Source organism: Pelophylax lessonae, assembly GCF_965119305.1.
Source record: "Pelophylax lessonae genome assembly, chromosome: 4".
Classification (NCBI taxonomy): domain Eukaryota; kingdom Metazoa; phylum Chordata; class Amphibia; order Anura; family Ranidae; genus Pelophylax; species Pelophylax lessonae.
Window position 1 is genome coordinate 20,500,399 of NC_138771.1, and position 26,387 is coordinate 20,526,785.

At 46.6% G+C, this 26,387-nt stretch overlaps 1 protein-coding gene across 2 annotated transcripts in view; it reads left to right on the forward strand.

Annotated features, from left to right (window-relative positions):
- Positions 1–24,469, forward strand: part of INTS14 (integrator complex subunit 14) — a 42,505-nt gene extending 18,036 nt beyond the window's left edge. Inside the window, exons 5-13 of one of the 2 annotated variants that reach the window (XM_082255110.1) lie at positions 3,126–3,244; positions 3,445–3,587; positions 8,682–8,774; positions 8,852–8,996; positions 9,868–10,001; positions 13,693–13,767; positions 13,911–14,029; positions 15,852–15,917; positions 24,181–24,469. In XM_082255110.1, the coding sequence (XP_082111236.1) occupies positions 3,126–3,244; positions 3,445–3,587; positions 8,682–8,774; positions 8,852–8,996; positions 9,868–10,001; positions 13,693–13,767; positions 13,911–14,029; positions 15,852–15,917; positions 24,181–24,432 (1,146 nt within the window). In that variant the 3' untranslated portion in view covers positions 24,433–24,469. The remainder of the gene's footprint in view (positions 1–3,125; positions 3,245–3,444; positions 3,588–8,681; positions 8,775–8,851; positions 8,997–9,867; positions 10,002–13,692; positions 13,768–13,910; positions 14,030–15,851; positions 15,918–24,180) is intronic. The other variant, XM_082255111.1, reaches the window with a different exon arrangement.
- Positions 24,470–26,387: the final 1,918 nt, after the last annotated feature.

Sequence of the window (26,387 nt, forward strand, 5' to 3'; positions counted from 1 at the left end):
ATCTGCGGATGCTTCTTTTGGCCGCAAGGTTTTGCAGGCTGCTGTTGAGAGGACCTGATCCTCTTCAAGGGTGTATGGGTTTTTTTTTTTCAGGTGAGTTCCAGTTTTGGTTAAGCTCCTGTTGCCTGGTTGGCTACTTTTTTAGCCATGGGGAATTTTTCTTGCTGTTCCCACCCCTCATGTTTAATACTGCTTTGGGGTGTCCCAACAGTTATGAAGATCTGAAGCTGTGTCCGTCAATGAACGAAAGAGAAAATGGAAATTTTTGACTTATCGTAAAATCCATTTCTCTGATGTTCATTGACGGACACAGCACCCAACCCTCTGTGGGGTTGTAATTCTTCTGACACTGCTTGTAACAAAACTGAGTGCCTATAACAGAGAGAGGGAGTATACCCCCTGGGACTGCCCATAGGTGTAGCCAGATTTTTTTTCTGCCTAGTATTCTCCTCCTGTAGATGGCAGTATAACCCAATGGTTAAGAAGATCAGGAGCTTTGTTCATCAATGAACATCGGAGAAATGGATTTTACGATAAGTCCAAAATCCCCCCCTTTTTTTTTTTCTTTTTTATGGGGATTGGACAATTTACAGCTGAGCTCCAGTAAATGGAATATACTCCCTTAAAGGAGTTGTAAAGCCAGAAGGTTTTTATCTTAATGCATTCTATGCATTAAGATAAAAAACCTTCTGTGTGTAGCAGCCTCCCCAGCACCCCCTTATACTCACCTGAACCCATTCTCTGTCCCACGAGTCCCTCGGCTGCACAGGACTCTCCCTCCTGATTGGCTGAGATGCAGCAGCGGGGCCATTGGCTCCTGTGGCTGTCAAAGTCAGTCAGCCAATTGGGGGAGAGAGGGGGCAGCACTGAACGGAAGCTTCTTGTCTGAATGGACTGACGAGCTGCAGCTCGGCTCGGGTGCCCCCACAGCAAGCGGTTTGCTTTGGGGGCACTCAATAGGAGGGAGGGACCAGGAACTGCAAAGAGGGACCTGAGAAGAGGAGGATCAGGGCTGCTCTGTGCAAATCCACTGCAACAGAGCAGGTAAGTATAACATATTTGTTTTGTGTGTTTTTTTTTTTTTTGGTTGAGCGAATGTAAACTGACAACTGCGGTCAGAGCTGCTGTACTAACATCAAACGTTAGTACAGCGATCTCCCCCCGCTGAGCTGTTCTGACAGGGGGATGGCCAGAACATTCCAATCGGTGCTCTCAGCCATTAGCTGAGAGTGCTGATTGGGAGACTGATGGCTGCTGGTCTTCCAGCATGCTTGTCCGACAGAAGCCAGCTTCTGTCGGCCCGGCTCCCATACACATGGGCCGAATTTTTATTTAACCGGCCAGTGTCTCCTGTCATTGGTCCCAGCAGCCTCTGCGAAGACACTCCAGCCGTTAACTGCTCACACCCACCATCACAGAAGTGAGCTCTCAAACCCCCCCCCCCCACACACGTGTGTTCCACTTTCTTCTGCATTGCTGAGCTCAGAGCTACTGCAACAGAGGAGATAGAATGCATGCAAGGGGGTCTGAATTGGCTGGGAGTGTCCTAGCAACAAGGTAGGACAAGATGGTGCCATCTCTGGGGGTTTTTCAGCCAGGCTTCAGGAGGTATACAAATGGGCTACACCTACAGTATATCAAGGGCATTATTTAACTTTGTGCAAAGCTGCACCCATTGGGGTCAATTCACTAAGAGTTAAATATCGGCAACTAAAATGTGGTAAATCCATTGTGAAATATAAAGTTAACAAAGAATTTAGCTGTAAATCCTGAATGCTGTGTCTGTTAGATTTAGCGGTAACTACCACAATAAGCTGGTTGCTAAGAAGTGGGCCAGGATTTGTCTAAAAAAAAAAAACAGCCTAGGAGTCAGGGGGGACCCCCGCGCTGTTTTTTTTTTACATATAGCTGGTTGCTAAGCAGCAGGCCAGGATGCCAGCCGTGGCGTCCTTCACAACCCATGACTGACTCAGCTGTCAGCGGGTTCGCAAACGATGGGATAGATTAATGGAATTTTAAACTTCTTTTATTTTCCTAGTAATGGCAATCAGCGATTTGTGGCGGACAAATCTAGCACCAAGTGACACTTTTTGGGGGCCAGTGTCACCAATACAGTGATCAGTGCAAAAAAATATTCAATGTCACTGTACTAATGACACTGGCAGGGAAGGGGTTAACATCAGGGGCAATCAAAGGGTTAAATGTGTTCCCTGGGAATGCTTGCTAACAGTGTGGGGGAGGAGCTTTGACTGGGGGAAAACATAGATCTGTGTTCCTGCTTGGCAGAAACACAGGATCTCCATCCTACCCTCTGACAGAACGGCCATCTGCTTTGTTTACATAGGCAGACCGCCCTTCTGCCTCTCTCGGAAACTATCGCCGGGTGCCGGTGAACATCTGGTCTGCCGGACCTGCTAAATGGCTCCCGCTGTGTCCAATCGCAGCGGTAACGGGTCGCCAGTGCTGCCCATCCACGCCCCAAACATGTAGGGGGAAAAAAAATTAAAAATCTACAGATATGTGATTTCACACTGAAGGGCCAACCTGCCACATTATATATGCGTAGGGTGGTTCGGAAGTGGGTTAAAGGATAAGTTCAGTTGTAAATAGATAAATGCACTTCTTTTTTTTTTTTTTTTTTGGCAGGTAAAAAAAAAGTGCATTTTTTTTTTTTTTTTTTTTTTTTTTAAATCTTAGCCTGCAGAGCATTGCTAATTGCAGATGCATTGTCCAGCCCCTGCAGACTCTCAGCATAGCTGTCTGCCCATAGCTTGTACAGGCAGACAGATACCTGAGGGTAGGAAGAATCCATGAACTCACCAGCGTCCTCCACAGCTCTTCCAGAACTACAAGCCGTCAGCCACAATGACTGAAGGAAGTTTTGTAGGCATTCATTCACAGAAAAGATTTTCGTTCATTCCCTTACTGGTGAAATTGTTGTCACTAAGACCAAAAGTAAGGGAAAATCTCTAACAGAGCTGCAGATAGCAGTTACCCTGGCAAGGGCTCTAATCCCCCCCCCCCCCACCTATCTTAAATAATTATTAAAAAAAATTGTCTGGATATGCACTTTGTATGAATATATGATGTGATCATTGCATTAACTTTATTCTTTTGTGCCCCAGCTGCAGAGCTCAGATGCCTTAGATGCTCTGGAAAGGCTTATTGACCTTAATAATGGAGAGGGTCAGATCTTTACCATCGATGGGCCCCTGTGCCTAAAAAATGTCCAGTCCATGTTCGGGTAAGCGCGGCTGGTTGCCCGGCATTGAGTCTGTTTCTAGTTAATTTACTTTGGGATATTGCCTGGCTTGTTAGAAATTATTCATCATGTGGGGAGGATTATACTGTATAGCGGACACTGAGTTTATAGCTTGACCGATTTGGTTAGAAAAATAAATGTTTACTTCAGTCGTCTAAAACCACATTTTTTTTCTCTTACAGGAAACTTATTGACGTGGCGTACACTCCATTCCATGCAGTGCTAAAGTGTGGGAACTTGTCTTCTGATGTCCAGGTCTTCCCTAGGCCGGAATCTGTTGTCATAGATGAAGAGATCGATCCACTTCCTAAATCTTTAAGTGCAGGTAGGTGCATATACAATTACAAAGCTTTGCTGAGGGTTTTCTCCTCATAATCCTAGTTTGAAGCAACACTGTACTTTTTTAGTTGCATTCATTGGGTTCTGACACCTGGCCCCATTTTGTACCCTCAAATGTGTTGAATTTTTTTTAAATTGCCTGCCACTGCTGGGCTGCTGTGTGGCCTTCTGTTTAAGGCTGGGCTCACATACATGGGGTGTCCCGCACTGCATATAATTCGGATAGGAATCGCACTGCATTCCTATTAAAATCACATGTGATGTCGGTGCGGTGCGATTTGAGCCCATTTATTTGTATGGCTCAAATTGCACCTAATCCACACGAAAAAAAGCAGGACTTTTTTTTTTTTTTTTTTTTTTTTTTTTTTTTTTTTTTCCCCCCGCATTGTAATCAGATCGCATGGGTATTCAAACCTATGCGATCCAATTCCGTCAGTCGCACTGTGTTTTGCGAACCGTTTTCGGGTGTCAACTTAATATTGACTCCCCCTGCTGTTCGCATGAACGATGTGCGATTTTTTTTTTTTTATTTATTTATTTATTTTTTTTTTCATGCTGTGCGGGAGACCCACAGGATCTGCTGCGTTTCCCACACCGCATATATATGAACCAATCCTAAGGCTGGGTTCACACTGATGCGAGATTTTCCCACATCCAATTTGCATTACAGGAGACTGTGACTGGCTCTCAGTGGAGCCCGTTCACACAGCTTTGCATTGGGCACGGTCTGGTTTGCAGAAGGTACCTGTGCAAGGGCAAATCGGGTCCAAATTTTTGCCTAAATTCAGACCTGAAACGGAGCCAAAGATGGCTCAGTTTCAGGTCTGAATATGGGCAAAAATTTGGACCTGATTCGCCCCTGAAATGGAGAGCGGGGATGCACCGGACCCCCTGCTGTGAGCCACGCCGCAGCGTGTGTGAACCCAGCCTCAAGCCTAACTCCAGCTTTTAGTGAAGTTTAAATAATTTGGACCAAGCTGGTACAAGTGAACTGTCACCTTTACTACTAGATGTCCTCAATGTGTGCGCTTCATAAGCTGTATGTGGCCCCAGCTACATACAGTATACAGCGCTGTGTTCCGGCAGTGAGCGGAACTTCCCGGACAGGAACAAAATCAGCGCTCAGCCATTCATAGGAAGCTTTGTATTCTATAAATTGGCTGAGGCAGAGATTGATGCGTCATTTTATGAGACCGGGCCAATTTTGTTGTTTTTGCAGGCTGGCGGGTAAGTGTGCTGGAAAATCTTATGTTTGTTTTTCAATGTGCACTGCCCTTCCTTGTGCACCTTGCTGTCAAGACCAGTTATAGGGTTGGGGTGGTTGCCATATTTTTGTACAGTTGGTTGAATTGGGTGCAGGGATACACTGGTTGCCTTCGCCGCCATTGTGCTCTTGCTGGGCGTCACCTGCATCCCTGTGCCTTTTAAGGTGGAGTGGGCTCCCTCCAGGCATACCGGCCCTTAACCAATCTATTGACCTATGTGCTCATACTATGGAGACTGTGAAAATGTTAGAGCTAGGACTGCAGCATATACAGAGGTCCCTTGGCGTGGGCATGGCGGCTTATGTGTGTATTTGCGAATGTGTGCAAACGAATCCCTCTGTATTTAATGCAAAGTGTTAGGGCAAATTTGGTTATTTTGCAGGCTGGCTGGTAGGTGTGCTGGGAAATCTTTTGTTTGTTTCCATTGCTACATCATCTCCCCACCTCCCCCCCCAGCCAATTGGAGGAAGCTTTGTATTTGTTTATAGCATTAAACATATCCTCTGAAGAAACCGTTTGGTGAAACATGTCAGGATAATTACTCTGCAACAATATCGCAAACAACTTATGGGAATTTTGAAAAATGCATACAGGAAGTTTTTAATAATGTGGTCTATTTATGTCATTTTAATCTTTTTTGATTAATAAAAATGTATATATTTTTAGATATATGTTATGACCTGAGTTTGGCACCTTAAAAATCCCAAGCCCTCCTACTCATGGGGGCTTTTTTCCTCTCTTGTACATTGCTGTATATTGTTTGTACCTGAGGCTACATACAGCTTCTTTTTTTTTTTTCTTAAAGCCCGTAGCGTGTGCAACACACTCAAAAGACTCCACCCGGTGCATAAAAAAGTGCACACACACAAAGTGAGTAACACAAAAAAGCACAGGGTGTGCGACAAAGTATGGTCTTCCCTCCGAAGAGGTAGGACCCAAAACCTCAATCCCCCGGGGCGCAAGACTCCTGACAGGGACATAAGGTACTCATGGTCTGTCTGGCCGAAACCAGACCGACCCCGTTCTTCAGGGGGACTGCCGAAACAGCCCCCACCGAGTACTAAGTAGGGCTCCCCCGAAGGGAGACCCCATGGGAGAGGGCGAACTAAGCCAAAAGGCCATATCCACCCCCTCCCAAGACTTAAGGCTGGGCCCGAGGACCCACACACTCCAGTCTGTGCAAATAAAGAAAACAAAGGTGACAGTGCAGGTGACGGACTTCCAAAGAAAAAGACAAACAAAACAAAGAAGTGGGGAAGGGGAAGTGGGGAAAGTGCAATGGTGCCATGTGAGGAACCAAGGCAGGCCTTCCAGCCGGAATAAAAAATTCCTCTGGTGCAAGCCAAAAGGCCTGTCCCAAGAGGCAGGTGCGAAAAAGGTGTGCATAGTGCAGTGACCAAGGTGCCGAAAAAACTCACAGCGAGCTGCCCCTCACCAGTGAGAAATTAAGGCACCCCTGGGCTGCCACCCCAGGGGCACTTACACTACGGGCTTTTTCAATCTCAGCCCCCGGCCAGACCGAGTGTAGCCTAACCCCACCAGCAGACATCAGAACCTGGACAGCTTAGAGAGAGCTTACCTACCACTGGGGACAGGCCTTTTACAAGGCCAGATCAAAACCCAGGAGGAGAAAGCCCTCTCCTCGCCATCCCGTTCCTCAGCCCATTACATCCAGGAGCAGTTCCACCGGCCCCCTGAACCGGCTTTCCTGCCCCCTTCAAACTGGTTAGGACAGTTCAACCCATTCGAATCAGAAGGCGGCGGGCCCCACATGCTTTCCCAGATGACCTACTCCCCATACCTCAATACTCAGAGCGCTCCGGGTTTCGGTCATACTGGTACTAGCTAAGGCCCATACCAACTGATAAGAACAGATACTACACTTGATCTTAGCCAAAAGGCCGAGAAGCGATACATACAGCTTCTACAGCACACACAGCGGGCTCATCTGGTAGTGAAGGTAATAGTTTGTGTATGTCTATAATACCATGCCCAGCTTCAACTCCCCCCCCCCCTCCCCACTTTCCCCGATCAACATGCAAGTCATTCTATTTTCTTTGGGTTTGACTGTGTCTTTTTTAGTGGGAGGGGCTGACATGTTCTTGTAAATGTGGGGCGGCACAGTGGTGTAGTGGTTAGCACTTTCACCTAGCAGCAAGAGGGTCACTGGTTCCAATCCCAACCACGACACTACCTGCCTGGAGTTTGCATGTTCTCCCTGTGCCTGCGTGGGTTTCCTCCGGGTACTCCGGTTTCCTCCCACACTCCAAAGACATGCTGGTAGGTTAATTGGATCCTGTATTTAAAAAAAAAAAAAAAATTGTCCCTACTGTGTATGTATGTGAGTTAGGGACCTTAGATTGTAAGCTCCTTGAGGGCAGGGACTGATGTGAATGTACAATGTATAAATAAAAGCTCTGCGTAAAATTGATGGCGCTATACAAGTACCTGAAATAAAATAAATAATAAATAGTAAATACCGTATATACTCGAGTATAAGCCGAGTTTTTCAGCACATTTTTTTGTGCTGAAAACGTCCTCCTCGACTTATACTCGAGTCAAGAAAAAAAAAAAGTCCCTGGCCGCTCCGACGTGCTTAAGCTTTAAAAATGGCGCCGCCCGGCGCATAAATGTCACCGCGGATGCGCCGCCGCTTGGGAGAGGCCGGGAATAGCCAAAAGTATACGAGCGGCGCATGCGCAATGACGTGTCGGCGCCGGGCGGCGCCATTTTTAAAATGAAGGCGCCTCTGGAACAGGTAAGTGAAACAGCTGCACTACCTGCCATTATGCAGGGCTGCGGGCATACTACAAGGGATGCAGTGCTCACCCTGCATTCTCCTGTACCATGCCAGTCACCCTGCATTCTCCTGTACCATGCCAGTATCCTGCATTCTCCTGTACCATGCCAGTCACCCTGCATTCTCCTGCACCATGCCAGTCACCCTGCATTCTCCTGCACCATGCCAGTCACCCTGCATTCTCCTGCACCATGCCAGTCACCCTGCATTCTCCTGCACCATGCCAGTCACCCTGCATTCTCCTCTACCATGCCAGTCACCCTGCATTCTCCTCTACCATGCCAGTACCCTGCATTCTCCTCTACCATGCCAGTACCCTGCCAGTACCCTGCATTCTCCTGCACCATGCCAGTACCCTGCATTCTCCTGCACCATGCCAGTACCCTGCATTCTCCTGCACCATGCCAGTACCCTGCATTCTCCTGCACCATGCCAGTACCCTGCATTCTCCTGCACCATGCCAGTCACCCTGCATTCTCCTGCACCATGCCCACCGCCCTGAATTCTCACCCTAGGCTTATACTCGAGTCAATCATTTTCCCATCTTTTTGTGGTAAAAGTAGGGGCCTCGGCTTATACTCGAGTATATACGGTAATAAAATGCCTCAGCACTTTGCCATGGCTCTCCTTTGTAAAATATTATATGAAAGATTACATCGCTGGACACCCTTTAGACATGCATGCTTCTCCTTACTGGCCAATGGGTGCAGAAGACTTTAGCTGTGCAATGTACTGATTGATTTCTTGAGCCAGGATGCCAACGATGTGTTCTTTCTTTCATATAACATTTAGGAACAAATTGATGGCATAGAAAGCTAATTGCCGTGAGAGGGAGGTTATTTGCTGTGAGGGGGAGAGGAATTGATGAATAATTGAAAGGGGGCTTAAGATATCTGCTGCAGCAGCTTCAAGGGATGAATTCAATTGATATCATTATTCTTCACTCCTAATATTACATTATCCAGAAGTGTGAATTTTTAGAATGTATTTTCAGTTTGTTATTCTCTTTCTTCAGAACTGGAAATCATTGGATTTATTGACATTGCAGACATCTCCAGTCCTCCTGTCCTTTCTCGTCACCTGGTCCTACCTATTGCCCTTAATAAAGGTGAGTATATGCTGAGATGCGGCTTGTTTTAGGTCAGCCTGTAAGTGTATCTGCTAATTATTTGGTTTTCTCCATAGAGGGTGATGATATTGGGGCTGGACTCACGGATGACTTGGAGGATGAGAATTCTGCCAGCCAGATAGCAGGAAAAAGTCCAAATTTCTGTGTCCTGCTACATGGTAGCCTGAAGGTAGAGGGTATGGTGGCCTTGGTACAGTTGGGGTAAGATAATGTGTATGTGTCTGTTTGTATATACACCCATCAGCCATCACTTTATGACCACTGAAAGGTAAAGTGAATAACATTGATTATCTCATTGGTGGGATGTATTGGGCAGCACATGAACATGTTGTCCCTGAATGTTGATGTGTTGAAAGCAGAAACAAATTGACAAGTGTAAGGACTTCAGCACCTTTTGGCAACTCAAACTGCAGCTCTTGTGGGATGTTCCCGGTCCGCAGTGGTCAGTACCAACCAAAAGTGGTCCAAGGAAGGAAAGCCGGTGACAGGGTTATGGGCGGCCAAGGCTCATTGATGCACGTAGGGAGTGAAGGCTGACCTGTGTAGTCCGATCCAATAGAAGAGCTACTGTGTAGATCAAATTGCTGAAATGGTTAATGCTTGTTATTATAGGTGTCAGAACACACAGGGCATCAAAGTTTTGTTGTGTATGGGGCTATGTAGCCGTAGATTGGTCAGGCTGACCCATGTCTTCAGCCAAAAGCGCCTACATGAGCATCAAAACTGGACCACAGAGCAATGAAAGAAGGTGGCCTGGTCTGATCACGTTTTACGCCATGTGGGTGGCCGCGTGCGTGTGTAGCTTACCTGGGGAAGGGTGGCACCAGGATGCACTATGGGAAGTAGGCACACCAGCAGAGGCAGTGAGATGCTCTGTATAGTTGATTCCATGCCTCGATGGATCAGGACTTTTTTTTTATCCGGCAAAAAGGGATGGGTGGTCATAATGTTATGAATGATCGGTGTATGTGTGTGTTTTTATTTATTGTATATCTCAAGAAAATAAGTATTCTGTAATTCCTTTAAATGTAATGGTCTTTTGTTTTGTTTTTTTGCACCATTACTTCTGTAGGAATGACTGGTATGGTATGCTGTACTCCCAAGCTGACAGCAAGAAGAAATCCAATCTAATGATGTCTTTGTTTGAGCTTGGACCAGAGCCCTTACCCTGGTTGGGGAGAATGGCACAGCTTGGGCCTATATCTGGTATAGTGGAACTGATAAGATATTAAACTTCAGTTGCCCAGGTGTTGAGAATCATTGTCTTAGAGCAGTTCTTAAAGTGGTAATAAATTCTCTTCTGTTAAAATCAGACAGGCAGACCCCTAGAGGGGTCATAAATGTCCCCCCGCTTGTCAGCAGATAATGTGATCTAATGCATTTACTACCTGCTCTGGGTGCCGTGGCAAAGTGACTCCCATGCGTGGGAGTGACGTCACCATAGCCGGGCCATTCAAGCAGCTGAAGATTCGGAACCTACAAGGAAGACTAGGTTGGGGACCAGAAAGCCGTGATAGCCCAGTACTAGAAGACTCTGTTTGTAGGAAAGTCTCCCATAATGTGCTAGTATGCAGTGCATACTGGTACATTATAACTTAAAGGAGTTGTAAAGTCAGAAGGTGCATTCTATGCATTAAGATAAAAAGCCTTCTTAAAGCAGCCTCCGCAGTTCCCCTCTAATACTTACCTGAGCCCCATAATCTGTCCAGCGATGTCCACGAGTCCCTTGGCCTTCTGGGACTTTCCCTCCTGATTAGCTGGGACACAGCCGCCACGCCAAATGTGCTCCCGTGGCTGTCAATCAGTCAGTTAGCCAATCAGGAGAGAGAATGGGTGGGGGCCAAACCGCAGCTCCATGTCTGAATGGACACAAAGCTGCAGCTCGGCTTGGGTGTACCCATAGCTAGTTGCTTGCTGTGGGGGCACTCAACAGGAGGGAGGGGCTAGAAGCAGTGAAGAGGGATCTGAGGAGAGGAGGATTGGAGGCTGCTCTGTGCAAAACCACTGCATAGAGCAGGTAAGTATAACTTGATTGTTTGATTATATTATTATTATTATTTTTTAATATAGACTTTACAATCACTTTAAACCTGCAGGCGGGCATGTTTTTTTAGTTTCTTAAAAGAGAAGTTCACCTTTACAGAGGAAAATGCATTTTTTTTTGGGAGGGGGGGGAGGAATCTGTAAAGCACTGCACCCCTGAATGCCACGGTCCTGCAGACTTGTCTGTGTAGCTGTCTGCCCGTACCTCTGTAGGCAGGCAGTTACACTCTGACGGGAAGCTCAGTACTACCTCGAGTGCTCAACATCACTCTGGTAGTTCATTGAGAACTACGAGTCAACAGCCGCAAAGGCTGCCAGGACTTGTAGTTTTTTCATTCATAGAACACTGTGGATGACGCAGTCAAGCGGGTGTTTTTTTTATTTTTTCAGATTGTAACAGCGAGCGGGGGAGAACAGCGGGTGTGGGGGCCGGTGCATTTGTAACATGGTACACCTTAAACATAGGTGTAACTTGTTACGAAAGGTGAACTTCTCTTTTAACCACTTCCCGACCGGGCCATAGTCAAATGACGTCCCCGGTTGGAAGTGGAATACTGGGGTTATGGCTGCAGCAATTTGCCAAAATCCCGGGATTGTTTTTCTATTTTTTTTTTATTTCAGCCGGCAATTCTCTAACCGCTAAAAGTGACCCAAGAGTGGGGGATTGATACACAGATGGAGATAAAATCTGCTCCCTTTGTCACAAAATCTCCCTAGAGTAGAAATGCTTTCTGATGACCGGGGCGAAATGAGAGAAATCGTCACGGACAGATACGGAGCAGACACAAGCTAATTTAAGATGGCTTTGTCCATTAGCTGTTTCTTGTCTGTCTATGCCTGTTAACACGATCTTGACTGTGTTTAAAAAAAAAAAAAAAAAAGTGACCCAAGCAGTGGATTCACCACTGGATTCCTTTTTGGCTTACCCCATGTGACTGTGCTTGTACAGTAGGCATTGTCATTGGGAAGTCCATAGCTTTGTTGGAGCTACAATTCAGGCATTGTTTAGTTTGCATAGGGCTTTCCTTTTGTTTCCCAGTAGCTGAATTCAATGGAGGGGAAGCAAAAAGTGGAGTATAAGTGTCTGTGTAATTCTGCATTACTCCACTTTACCTCTCACACCTGTTCACCCCCCCTATGGACCAGAGCAATTTTTTACATTTCTACTATGGATCTGTTTGGCGATAACTTTGTCATTACTTAAAGTGATAATAATGCTTAAAGTAGTTGTAAACCTCTGACATGAAATATGAACAAAGCATATCGATCTATAGCAGGGATCTGCAAACTACGGCCCTCCAGCTATTGTAGAACTACAAGTCCCATGAGGCATTGTAAAACTCTGACATTCACAGACCTGGCTAGGCATTATGTGAATTGTAGTTCCTAAACAACTGGAGGGCCATAGTTTAAAGACCCCTGATCTATAGTGTACCTGCCTCAATCCAAACCACTAAAGCCCGGTACACACGTACCGATCGTCGGCCGAATGATCGGCCGTCTTTTGTCCAGGGCTGTCGTGTCTGTTGAAAACTGCAAAAGACTGCACACGAATTTTGTCGGCCAACAGCCGACTGCAGAAGTGATGTCATGTGATGGTTAACTTTCCTTGTCTTTTTTTCTTTTCTGAGCATGCCCAGTCTTTCAAATCTGTTGTATGTCGGCCGAATTCTGTACTGACTGGCGAACAATTGGCCGTTCTGGTGTCGGCATACAAAAATTTTAATGCTTGCACGACAGATTCTGTTCGGCCGAAAGTGCGCTGTCGGCTGTCGGAAGCATCATACTAACAAGCCGAAAATCGGCCGATCGGTCGTTGGCCGAATCTTTTCGGCCGACAATCTGCACGTGTGTACGGGCCTTAAGTGTCATTTCTGTCTGCTGCTTCGTTTCTTTTCTAATCTGCATGAATCACTTCTGACACGTTTTCCTGACACCAAGAGGGAAGAAAAGGTGTCCGGGGAGGGACCTCCAGCAGATTGACAGCCTCTGCTCTGTTCCTGTGTGCTGTGTGAAGGGAATGTGTCCCTTCCCTCCAATCAGCTGTAAGAGCTCTCCTCACTGAGATCTGCACTTCTGATCTGTTCTGATCTGTAACTTCAGCTCTCCGCCCCCTTTTTTCTGAACTCTCAGACAAGCTTATAAATTCAGCACTTTGAACAGATATAGAGAAGACTGCAGATAGACAGATACAACTTATGTAGGAGGATTCGTTTCATCTCTGTATCGCCTGAGGTCAGTCACTTCACTTGGTATATGGAAGGGTTTACAACCACTTTAAAAAAAAAAAATGATATGAAAGATTACATCGCTGGACACACCTTAGACATACATGCTTCTCCTTACTGGCCAATGGGTTTCAAACCTCTTTCCTGCTATATGCAGCGGTTTTGCACAGAGCAGCCCCGATCCTCCTCTTGCCAGGTTCCCTGCCGGCGCTTTTGGCTCCTCTTCTCCAAGTGCCCCCATAGCAAGCCGCTTGCTATGGGGGGCGCTCGTGCTTACTCGCTCCCAGGCCCTGCTCCCTCTTCACTGGCTGTGATTGACAGCAGCGGGAGCCAGTGGCTCTCAGCCAATGGGGTGGAAGAGACCTGAGAGAGCAGCAGCTCTCATGCAAATCGCTGGATTGCGATTGGGCTCTGGTAAGTATTAGGTGGCCGCGGGGGGAGCTGCATACTGAAGGTTTTTTACTTCATGCCATTAACCTTTAGAACTACTTTAAGATACCATAGTAACGCATACTTTATATTGTTAAAAGGATAAGTTCATTTTTGTAAAAAAAATAATCAGAAATGCACATCTTTTTCCAGGTAAGAAAATTAATTTAATTTTTTTTTTTTTTTTTTTTTACTAGGAGCCTGCAAAGCAAACAGGCAGAGAGACTGGACATGCTACACACGTCCTGTATACCATGATGACTTATTTTTAGGTGTGTGTAGCACGCCCAAAGTCTACGGCTAGTTAAAGTGAACCTGTTGCTATGCCCCTACTTGGGCAAACGCAAATGTTCTCTTTAACTATTAAAATGTAAAATGTTTATTAGTGATATACTGAGAACACATTTCAATTTAGATGCCAAGGAGAATCCATATGGTGAAGAAGACAACAAGAGCCCATTTCCTCTGCAGCCCAAGGCAAAGAGAAGCTATGCACAGAACGTAACCGTGTGGATTAAACCCAGTGGACTGCAGGTAACTAAGTTGCTTTGCTCTTAGTTCAGTTCTGTATACTGTAGTATTATGGTGCTTTTCCACTGCATGGAACCGAACGGTTCGGGTCGCTTTTGCGCTTTTCCACTGCATGGTACCGCATGGTACGGTTCAGTACGGTACGGCGGCGCTTTTCCACTACATGGAACCGAACGGTACGGCTCACTTAAACAGTACCACCTCTATTGTGGTTCCAAGAGGGCCGTACCGGTACCATATCCCACAATCCTTTGCATGCAGCCTTGACTGTTTGTCACTACTAGCCACTGATTGGTCAGAGAATCGTTGTTATCCCACCCACTTACTATTAGTGGAAAAGCAAACTGTACCAAACCGTACCGAACCGTTCCAACACCGTACCATGCGGTACCATGCAGTGGAAAACCAAACCGAGCCAAGCAGGGCCGAGTGGAGCCGAGCCGGTACTTGCAGTGGAAAAGTGCCATTATAGGGTCCAGCAGAAGGAATCAAAGTGCATGGCGGGAAGCCAGGTATCCAAGACACCTGGAAGTAGGTTATGTTCTTAGTTCAGTACTGTAGTATTGTAGGGTCCAGCAGAAGGAATTACGGTGCATGGTGGGGAACCAGTTATCTATCAGAGACTGGTACATGAATTTGACTGTGTGAGTCTGGGTTCACATATGTGTGGCTGCGGTTCCCAGCATGGGGTCCGGGGCGTTCCTGTTCACCGGTTCAGGTGCAAATCTGGTCCAAATTTTTACCGGAACTTGCACCTGAACCGGACCCAAACATACATAGGACCCTTTTGAAATGTGGACCGCGGCCGCCCCGGACCTGTGTAAACCGGCTCTATTGAGAGCCAGTCACACTCGCATGTCATGCAAATTGAATGCAGAAACCCGCATCCAATTCGCACATATGTGAACCTTGACCTACTGAGGAAAGCGTGTCCATACAGACTCCTTCCCCAGTGCAGCCCCCTCCCTCTCTGGCCAATGCACCCATCACACTGACAGGCACTTAGCTGGGGAGTTTTATACTAATTGTGGACGGAGCCTGATGAGGAACTGAGAGAATAGTTACCCATCAGGGCCACTCCACTGTTGATTGACCGCACACGGCAGTGGCTGAATCCATAGCCACTATGAAGTCCAGTAGTGGCATTCGAATCCGCCCACTCACTCAAAAGTGGAGCGGACCTGATGGTAAACTAGTCTCTCAGCTGCCCGTCAGGCTGCCTATCCAGTGAAAAGTCTTTTCCAAAATATAAGCACTGCCCATATATGGGTAATGACATCATCTGTATTCCTGGCCCTTGTGTTTACATTTTGCTTTCAGCTGGGGAATCTCCCAGCCAATAGCTAAATGAGGCAAGGTATACAGCGCTCTGCATGAACCGGTCACATACATAAACGGAGAAGTGGAATCGATTTTTAACACGGTGGTGGTAAAAATGACCTGAATCTGGTGCATGTGTCTGCAATGTTACCTACAACATTGGTGCAAATTCTCTAGTTCTTAAGGCAGGGATCCTCAAACTTATAGCCCTCCAGGCCTACACATCCCATGAGGCATTGTAAAACTCTGACATGCACAGACATGACTAGGCATTATGGGAATTGTAGTTCCTGAAAAACCGGAGGGCCATAGTTTCAAGACCCCTGTCTTAAAGGAACTACCACCAGAAAAGTGGTGTTAGATGCATTTTGAATTCCTCTGAATGTGTTCAGGGTCTCATTCTGTACCATAGTTGTAAGTGTTAAAAACTAGCAGTTCACTGCAGTGGTTGAAATAAGTCGTTCATTAAACCCAAGTTTTCCTTTTTTTTTTTTTTTTTAAACAGACAGATGTGCAGAAGATTCTCCGGAATGCCAGGAAACTTCCAGAGAAAACGCAGACATTCTACAAAGTAAGATGAAGTTTGCAATATCTTTTAGTTCTTTAAAATACAAATATAATAAATATAAACACACACAAACACACACAATCTCACAAAAGTGAGTACATCCCTCACATTTTTGTAAATATTTTATTCTATCTTTTCATGTTACAACACTGAAGAAATGACACTTTGCTACAATGTAAAGTAGTGAGTGTACAGCTTGTATAACAGTGTAAATTTGCTGTCCCCTCAAAATAACTCAACACACAGCCATTAATGTCTAAACCGCTGGCAACAAAAGTGAGTACACCCCTAAGAGTGAAAATGTCCAAATTGGGCCCAATTAGCCATTTCCCACCCCGGTGTCATGTGACTCGCTAGTGTTACAAGGTCTCAGGTGTGAATGGGGAGCAGGTGTGCTAAATTTGGTGTTATCGCTCTCACTCTCTCATACTGGTCACTGGAAGTTCAACATGGCACCTCATGGCAAAGAACTCTTAGGATCTGAAAAAAAGAATGGTTGCTCTACATAAAGATGGCCTAGGCTAGAAGATGATTGTCAAGACCCTGAAACTGAGCTGCAGCACGATGGCCAAGACCATACAGTGGTTTAACAGGACAGGTCCCATTTGCATGTGCTCAGCGTTGTATCCAGAGGTTGTCTTTGGGAAATAGACATATGAGTGCTGCCAGCATTGCTGCAGAGGTTGAAGGGGTGGGGGGTGATGAGACCAAGATAAACCTTTTTGGTTCACATGGTGTCAAGTAGGGCTGAACGATATACGATGTGCACATCGACATCGTGCAGTGAACCTTAACGATAGTCACATCGCCAGACATGCGATAGTGTGGAAGGCAGAGAAGTGTGTCCTATCACTCACAGTGCTGCCTTTGGGAAGGGGGAGGGGGCACACAGGACATCTGCAGCCCGTCTCACTCGCAGAGATCATCCTCCTGTAACAGCAGACACCTCTCTCCCCACATCTCACTGAGCATCCACTCCCCCTGCACATGTTTGGATGTAAACAGACAGGAGGAGGGAGGGAGATTTCACTGCCAGAGCCGCGCTGATGATCTGAGGTCTGTGCATTGTTATAGATACAGTGGAGGGGGCACACAGTAACCCGGGAAGGGCAAGTAGCACACATGATGGGGGGGGGGGGGGGGAGGAGGGTCCTCCTTAACCTGCTGTGATTCTTCCCACCCAGTTCCCTACAGTAACATTAACCCTGTATGGTACAATCAGAAGGCTGCAGTACTGCCCTACATCACCTTAACCCTGTATGGTCAGAAGGTTGCACAGTCACACGTGATTGGTTTGCTGTGCCACTGCTCATGGCACTCACCGCTCAGTCACAGCATACATTCATCACTACTAAAAATGCGCAACGAAGAGGATCCGCTGCAAAAAAATATCGCAATATATATCGTGGGGAAAAAAATATCGCAGTGATTTTTTTTCAATATCGTGCAGCCCTAGTGTCAAGCGTGTGTGGCGGCAACCAGGTGAAGAGTACAAAGACAAGTGTGTCTTGCCTACAGCCAAGCATGGTGGTGGGAGTGTCATGGTCTGGGGTTGCATGAGTGCTGTGACATACTGAAGCAGAGCATGATCCCCTCACTTTAGAGACTGGGCCGCAGGGCAGTATTCCGACATAACGACCCCAAACACCTCCAAGACCACTGCCTTGCTAAAGAACCTGAGGGTAAAGGTGATGGACTGGCCAAGCATGTATCTAGACCTAAACCCTATTGAGCGTCTGTGGGGCATCCTCAAACAGAAGGTGGAGGAGCGCAAGGTCTCTAACATCGAGCAACTCTGTCATGGAGGAGTGGAAGAGGACTCCAGTGGCAACCTGTGAACTCCATGCCCAAGAGGGTTAAGGCAGTGCTGGAAAATAAAGGTGGCCACACAAAATATTGACACTTTGGGCCGAATTTGGACATTTTCACTTAGGGGTGTACTCACTTTTGTTGCCAGCGGTTTAGCCATTAATGGCTGTGTGTTTACACTGTGCTACATTGTAGCAAAGTGTCATTTCTTCAGTGTTTCACATGAAAAGATAAAATATTTACAAAAATGTGAGGGGTGTACTCACTTTTGTGAAATACTGTGTGTGTGTGTCTCAATGAAACCATTCTTTGATCAATGAGATGCTGTGGAAGCAGGAGAATAATATAGGTATTACCCCATGCTCTTCTAATTTGTGTTATTTCTAATTGCTCTTCCCATCTCTGTAGCTTCCCCAAATCAATTCTGAGGTTGGAGCTGGCCATGGAATACACATGTTTTTCAAAATTTGGCTGCTCTCTGCTGGACCAATCGAATTTCGATCCATCTGTGGCCAGCTTTAGTATCCAAGCCTCGGCATTTACAACCCCTTAGTTGATTACTCTGCATATTTATCCAAATAGGTCTGCTTGAGTAAGATCAGCTTATTAAACAAAGAGCTTTGATCATGTCTCTTTCCCAAACTCGCTCATAAATGTCTTTATGGACCTTGCTTTGTGCACTGGTGTGCAGTCATGACAGTATAGCCCTGAGGGTGGTGATTTTGGCGATGGGAGCCCTTCCTCATCCCCTGGTGCTGACTCCTGGATCATTTTACTTCCTGATCTCTGCATGTGTTGTGCAGATTATCCTGGTGGCTGCAGGTGCTTGTCTCTGGGGATGGTGAGTCTGGTGGGGTCCTCTCCCTCTCTGCTGAGGATCGCTTGGTGCTTTGTGCCTGACGACCGAGTGGTGCTACCAGCACGGTGGGGGGTTGTCCCTTAGCAGTGTTTTACACTTTTTTGAGGCTGCGGGGCCCTCCGGGTCCCAACCATACATCCATGCACTAAAGGCTGTCCTGCAGTCTCTTGTGTCCCGGTTGGAGGTGGCTTGCGGGCGAAGGGCTAGCAAAAAGCGTCCCCGGCCTTCCTCTGCCTCATCTGTCTCATCAGAGCCTGAATCTGATTTGGCCACCGCGGACGCGAGTCACCCTGCTGGGTCTGGAACCGCACACCTAGAATCCTCTTGATAGTGAGGATAATTCTTCCATGTCTGCAACTGTGCATGAAAGGGCGCTGGTGGATGCACTAATTGTATCTGTGCGTGAGACCCTGAAAATGAAGGTCGCAGCTGAAGCTGTGATGGAGGCGTAGGTACCCTTTGGCACTCACAAGCCATCCAGCGTGACAAATGGGTTTTCTTTTCCTGCCTATTTTGACAAAATTGTTGCTAAAGAGTGGGGACGACCAAAGCGTCCCCGTGGACTGTGCCGCTGGTGATGGGACTCCCTGGTTTCCAGATTGAACAAGGCAACCATGATTCTGGTTGAAGAGCCCCCGGCCTTTAAGGATCTGGCTGACAGGAAGGCGGAGGCTGTGGCACTGAGGCTGGTATTCACCATAGCCCTAGTGTCACAAACTGACTGAGTAGACTAAGCTCATACGCCGTGATTTGGAGGGGGAACTGCTCCCCCCTGCCTTTGCCGAGCTGGCAGACCAGCTGGTCCAGGGGTTGCCGTTTTATCTGTGATGCCGCTTTGGATGCGGCTCCCCCGATGGCTTGCCTTTCTGTTTTGGTGGGGGTCCTTTAATATGTCTTTTTGGCTCAAGTGCTGGTCTGTGGATCAGATTAAAAAAAAAGGCTTTGACTGATCTTCCTTTCCAAGGAGATCACCTGTTGGAAGCTACCCTGGATGACATCATTAAAGGTCTCACAGGGGGGGAAGAGTACTTTTCTTCCGCAGGCTACTAAGGGCAAGGAACTTCGTCATATACGTGGGCCCTCCTTCTCAGCTTATATGTTTTTGTTTTTTACCTCCTTCTGGGTCGACTGACAAGGGTTTGAAGCCTCTTCAGGGGGATCCAAACAAACCTGGTCTGGAAGCCAAGATCGGGCTTCTCCAGACCCGTAGACATGGCTCCTTCAGCATGAAGGTGCGCCCTCACCCCGTGGACTTCCCTAGTGCAAGACAAGTGGGTCCACGAAGATCGTGTTTCCCTCTTGCCCCCCCCCCGGTAAGGTTTTTTTCTGCCAACTTGCGCCTGTCACCAGACCGCTTACAGGGCCTGTTTGGGGGTGGTACAAGACCTGTTCTTTAAGGGGCGATTGTCCCAGTTCCAACTTCGGAACTTTTTTAGGGTTTTTACACAAACCTGTTTACAGTCTCCAGGAAGAAAGGCAAGGGTGCGTTCAATACCGGACCTCAAGGCGGTGAACAGCTTTGCTTTCTCGATATCAAGGATGCCTACTTTCACATTCCAATATGTGCCAGTCACCAGCGTTTTCCCTGCTTTGCTGTGGGAGAGGAGCATTATCAGTTTGTGGCGTTACCCTTTGGTCTCGCCTCTGCTCCTCGTTCTTCACAAAAGTGTTAGCCCCGGTGCTAGCCTGTCTATGCCAACGGGGGATCGCGGTACTGGGCTACATGGACGATCTCCTTCTGCAAGCGGAGTCTCCCTCTGCTCTGGTAGACAACCTGGAGATCATAACCCAAACTCTGCGGGAGTTCGTCTGGATTCTGAACCTTCAGAAGTCTGCTCTGGTTCCGTCCACAAAGCTGGACTATCTATGCCTGACTCTGGACTCTGCCTTAGCCAGAGGGCTCCTTCCTCTTGACAAACTCCCAAAAATTGCAGGCTGCAATTCGCTTCCTGCTGTCCAACAGATGGTCGTCCCTCCGGACTTGCATGCGGGTGCTGTGCTTGATGGTGTCTACCTTCGAGGCGGTTCCATTTGCACAGTTCCATACGAGGTCCCTGCAAAGGGAGATTCTGACCAAATGGGACAAGACTCCCCAGTTTATGGAAAATCAAATCTGAGGGAGTCCTTGATATGATGGCTTTGTTCTCCGGGGATTTGGCTGGGAAAATCCTTCCTCCCCTTGTATTGGACAGTGGTCAACACGGATGCCAGCCTGTCCGGCTGGGAAGGCGTCCTTGGCAAGCATTCTGCTCAGGGGATCAGGACGCTGAGAGAGTTCAGACTACCGATCAATGTCTTGGAACTCCGAGTGGTCAGACTGTGTCTGGAACATTGAACGGATCGTCTTCAGGGTTGTCCAGTGCGCATTCAATCAGACAATGCCACGGCCGTGGCTTATGTCAATCATCAAGGGGGCATAAGAAGTGTCCTGGCGGCTCTGGAGGTAGCTGGCATTCTAAGGTGGGCAGGACGTTTCGTTCCAGCCCCCTCTGCCACATTCCTGGGGTGAAAATTTGTCAGGCAGATAATATCTCAGTCGGTAGACGTTGGACCACGGGGAGTGGTCCCTTCATCCAGACGTGTTTCGTCAGCTATGTCTCCAGTCGAATCAAAAATACCACTAAGGGAACAAATCAATGGTCCCTTGCGCTCAGGATAGTCAAAAGCATAAAATATTATGTCTAATCGCAGACAAGTCGCAGCTACTTAAAAGTAAGACATTTTAGAAAAACACCATTAAATCTAAAAAAAAAACCTATTTGGTATTAGTAGCGCAGACGAAATATTGTTCGGGGTAACAATAAAATGATCCCATCAAAACCACAAAAAATGCACAGTCCATCAGATAGAATAAAGTCTCTTAGCAAAGTCTATATAGTGATGGATAGCCTTAAAGCGGAGTTCTGGCCACGAAAAAGTTTTTTCAATAAAAATACCCCCGGGACAGTCAGGGCTAGTACATTCCACAATGGCTAGCCTCTGAACTGTCCCAGGTTGCACTTACCTTTTTAGAAGAAATACTTACCTTGAAAATTTCTTCTCTAGCGCTGCCATCTCGGATGTGGGCAGCTGAAGCCGCAGCGTCCTCTTCTGTGTCCTCTTCCGTATCCTCTTCTCCCAGAATGCGCCTTCACTGGCCCCGATCGTCACTTCCGGTGCGGGCGCGTCATCCCTCTACAGCTTCTGGGTATGCCCAGAAGCTGTTTAGCAGAGAATGAGGCGCCCGCACCGGAAGTGACGAGCGGGGCCGGTGCAGGCGCATTGATTCCTGGGAGCGATGACGTTCAGCTCCCAGGAGTCAATGCGGCCTCAGAGGGAGGAAGTGGAAGAAAGGGGAGTATATTTTTCTTCAATAACAAGGTAAGTAAACAAAAAAAAAAAAAATCGTAACTATCCATTTATTTTCTATGTCTATTTTGTGGCCGGAACACCGCTTTAAATTGCAGCTCAGACCCACAGAAATCCCATTGTGCAGCCAAAACCACCTTCCACTCCTTCACCGCTGTGAGAACAGATATAGTGAAGATGGTAACTCACCAGAGCCTAATGCCTACCCACTCTCATGGATAAGGCAGAAAGGCATAATAAATAATCTCCCCAGTGGCTTGGCTCCTGATCCCATCTCATCTGACCTTGATAGCCTGACTGAGGAAACCCTTAAGCATTTATCATGGGTCACAAAAATTTGTTATGTTCGATGTTTATTTAAATTTACTTTTTTTTTTATCAACTTTATTGCTATTACAATGGATGAACATGGGCCGTGACAGATCCTCTTTATGGCCTCCAAAGCATCTGATCAAACTGAAATTGGTTTGATCAAAAACTTTCTCAAGCCAGTAACGGCTTGTAAATGGACCAAAGCCAGAAGGAAGGAGGTTTCTGATGTAAGAGGGGAGGGAATTTCCGTTCCGTCCTCCTTTTCTCAGTGTTCCCGGAGCTCCCTGATGGGACAGGAGACCCCTGGAAAGGCGGTCCCTCTGCCTCCCGGGCAGAGGGACCCCCTTTTTGCACCTATAACAGCTTCAGCTCTTCTGGGAAGGCTGTCCACAAGGTTTAGGAGTGTGTCTATGGGAATGTTTGACCATTCTTCCAGAAGTGCTTTTGTGAGGTCAGGCACTGATGTTGGATGAGGAGTCTCTGCTCTAATTCATCCTAAAGGTGTTCTATCGGGTTGAGGTCAGGACTCTGTGCAGGCCAGTCAAGTTCCTTCACCCCAAACTCGCTCATCCATGTCTTTATGGACCTTGCTTTGTGCACTTACATAAATCATTTAGCGGAGGGGGGATTATGGTGTGGGGTTGTTTTTCAGGGGTTGGGCTTGGCCCCTTAGTTCCAGTGAAGGGAACTCTTAAGGTGTCAGCATACCAAGACATTTTGGACAATTTCATGCTCCCAACTTTGTGGGGACAGTTTGGGGATGGCCCCTTCCTGTTCCAACATGACTGCACACCAGTGCACAAACAAGGTCCGTAAAGATATGGATGAGCGAGTTTGGGGGTGGAGGAACATGACTGACCTGCACAGAGTCCTGACCTCAACCCGATAGAACACCTTGGGGATGAATTAGTGCGGAGACTGTGAGCCAGGCCTTTTCGTCCATCATCAGTGCCTGACCTCACACATGCGCTTCTGGAAGAACGGTCAAACATTCCCATAGACACTCCTAAACCTTGTGGACAGCCTTCCCAGAAGAGTTGAAGCTGTTATAGCTGGAAAGGGTGGGCCAAATCACTATTGAACCCTACGGACTAAGACTGGGATGCCATTAAAGTTCATGTGTGTGTAAAGGCAGGCGTCCCAATACTTTTATTGTGTGTGTGTGTGTGTGTGTGTGTGTGTGTGTGTGTGTGTGTGTGTGTATTATTTTTTTTTTTTTAATAAGTGATCAAATGCCCTCTGTTCTCATTTGCCTATGGAGTTCAGATTGGGGGAGAAGAAACAGCAGCACACTGATCTTCCCAGTGATTGCTTGAGGAGGAAATGCATCCCAAGTAGGTGGGAACCAGGAAAGAAGACAGAAAAATATGGTGCAATAACCAAAATAACCACAAGATGGCAGTATAATAATTATACAGAGGCCAAATAAACAATGGCTTAAGGAAATTTCGTAATTTCTGAGTTCACAGTGATATCAGCATTAACGATGACTATGCATTATATTATTTTCTCACAACAAGTAACAGCACACCTTGTGTGGTCAGCTTTTAATAGGAAAGTAGAGGGACTGGCAGGAACACCAGGACCAGGGATTTTACATAAAGGAAGCAATACAAAGAGAATAGGATACTTTCTCATACAAGTTCATTCTACAGCAGGCGCAAATCAGGAATATGAAATGTTGGGTTTACATATTCTTTAATGAAAGATGCTAGTTTTGGTTTATAGAAGAATAACAATATATATATGTATATGTATATATATATATATATATATATATATATATATACACAGACAGGAAGATAGGCATTTAGGGGGGAAATAAAGAGCTGGTTGTACATGGCCTATAATGCCTGCTGCCTGGATCTTGCTGTTAATTTGTCTTTGTTTTTGTTTTCTTGTCTTGCATGACATTCTTGTTTGTGATTTTTCTATCAGGAGTTGAATCGTCTTAGAAAGGCAGCACTTGCATTTGGGTTCCTGGACCTCTTGAAGGGAGTGTCTGATATGCTGGAGAGGGAATGTACTCTGCTTCCTGACAACGCTCACCCTGATGCCGCCTTCCAGCTCTCCCATGCTGCAGCTCAACTCAAACTGGCCAGCAATGGAACCTCTGACCATGCTACCTATGACCATAACATTGTGCCTCTGCAGACAGACTTCTCTGCCCGCGGCTCCGACAGAATATGAAGACCTGATATATCCTTGTGTGGCCTCAGTGGAGGACTTCCCTCTTCCCTCTCCACTAAAATCAGTTGACTTTCCTGCAAGAAAACGTCTTAAAGATCTGTGTGGGTAAACGAGGTCCGACTTCCAGAACCTGCAACACACTGATTTACAGGAAACTGATCAGGATTGAGAACCTGTTTTCACTGATAGAGCAGCACATTGCTGGTCTACTGCTGTGTGTACTGTATATGGTGACATACCCACACAGGTCTGCAGATCCTAGGACTAAAAGACTTGCCTGGCCCCACGTTCTGCAGTGAGGAGAATTAAGGCTACTGATATGTGACCCTTGTTCACATGTTTTGTCACTGTTGACAGCATTTTTGCAAGAATTGCACTATACCAGTAGCAAGAGTGTGCAAGTATCCAACCTACGAGCACACAGAGGGCTTAGAATCTGTTTAAAAAATGCTAATCACTGAATGTGTGTGCTTGAACATCCTTTAATTCAGGAAAACATTCTCTGTCAAGTCTTGATAGGACTCGGTTGTGGAAATTTCTGAGCTTTTACCGCACAGCATTCTCCATACCAAATCAACAAGGGTTCAGCTTCTATAAGAGCAGTGTGAACAGAAGGCTTTGACAAAGCATTTGCAGAACTTTCAGCATGCTTTCTTGAAGCTTTTAAAGTACCATTCGGCTCCAGTTTGTAAATGGTGAACACAGACCCTAACGGGAATGCTGATTGCCACTTTAAACACACGGCTAGCAGGCTTCAGAACTCCGGGAATCTTGTTAAAAGCCTGCTAGCAGCTTGCTTAACCACTTGCTGTCCAGCAGCATACCAGTACGTCGCTGGACTTTTGGTGGTTTCTACAGGAATGATGCCTGCAGCTGCCAGCATCCTCTTTTTTTTAGAGCCGGCGGTCGGCTCTCTCTCGTAATAGTAACTGGAGCTGACTACCCGATCAATTGCTTTTACAAGCAGCGGGAGGGGACATCCCTCCTCCTGTGGCTTGCTCGGGCTCTCCCGTCCCACCAGGGGACCCGATTGAGGGGACGTCCCTCCTCCTGTGGCTTACTCGGGCTCTCCCGTCCCACCAGGAGACCCGAGCGACCAGCCAGCACATCCGCTGACTGACCAGACAGCCAAGCAAGGCTGGGTTCGGCATTTATCAGCTGTTCATACTAGTAAACCGGAAGCGATGATATGACATCATTTTCGGTTTACTTGTAAATTATCGGCACCATTTTTTAAAATAAAGCATTCAAAAACATCAATCTTAGTGTTTGGAATGCTCTTAAGTGCAGAGGAGGGATTTGGGGTCTTTGTAGACCCCCACCAGATCTCTCCATAAAGAGTACCTGTCACTGCCTATTGCTGTCACAAGGATGTTTACATTCCTTCTGATGGAAATAAGTGATCAAAAAAGCAGCAGTGCAAAAAAACCAAAGAAATTTAAAGTTCTCGCGCGTAAAGGCGAACGCACTTGTTGGTCCCACATTCAAACAGGGATCGTCCCACACCTGCGGTATCCCTGTGAGCGTCCGGTCATGGGCAGTGATTCTACCACTCCTGTAAATCTAAAGTGGTGGTAACCTGTAAAGGCTTTAAAAACAGCATCACCTATGGATAGTAAAAAATGTTCTTAATCGCCACTACACGGGCATGAGCAATTTTAAAGCGTGACATGTTTGGGTATCTATATACTCGCCGTAACATCTTTTATATTTTACCCAAAACCCACCAATTTATTCTCTTGGGCCCCTGTAAACAAAAAAAAAAAAAGATGATAGTATCTCACAAAAGTGTGTACACCCCTCACATTTTTGTAAATTTATTTATTTCAGGTACTTATATAGTGCTGTCAATTTACGCAGCGCTTTACATATACATTGCACATTTACATCAGTCCCTGCCCTCAAGGAGTTTAAATATTTTATTTTATCTTTTCATGTGACAACACTGAAGAAAT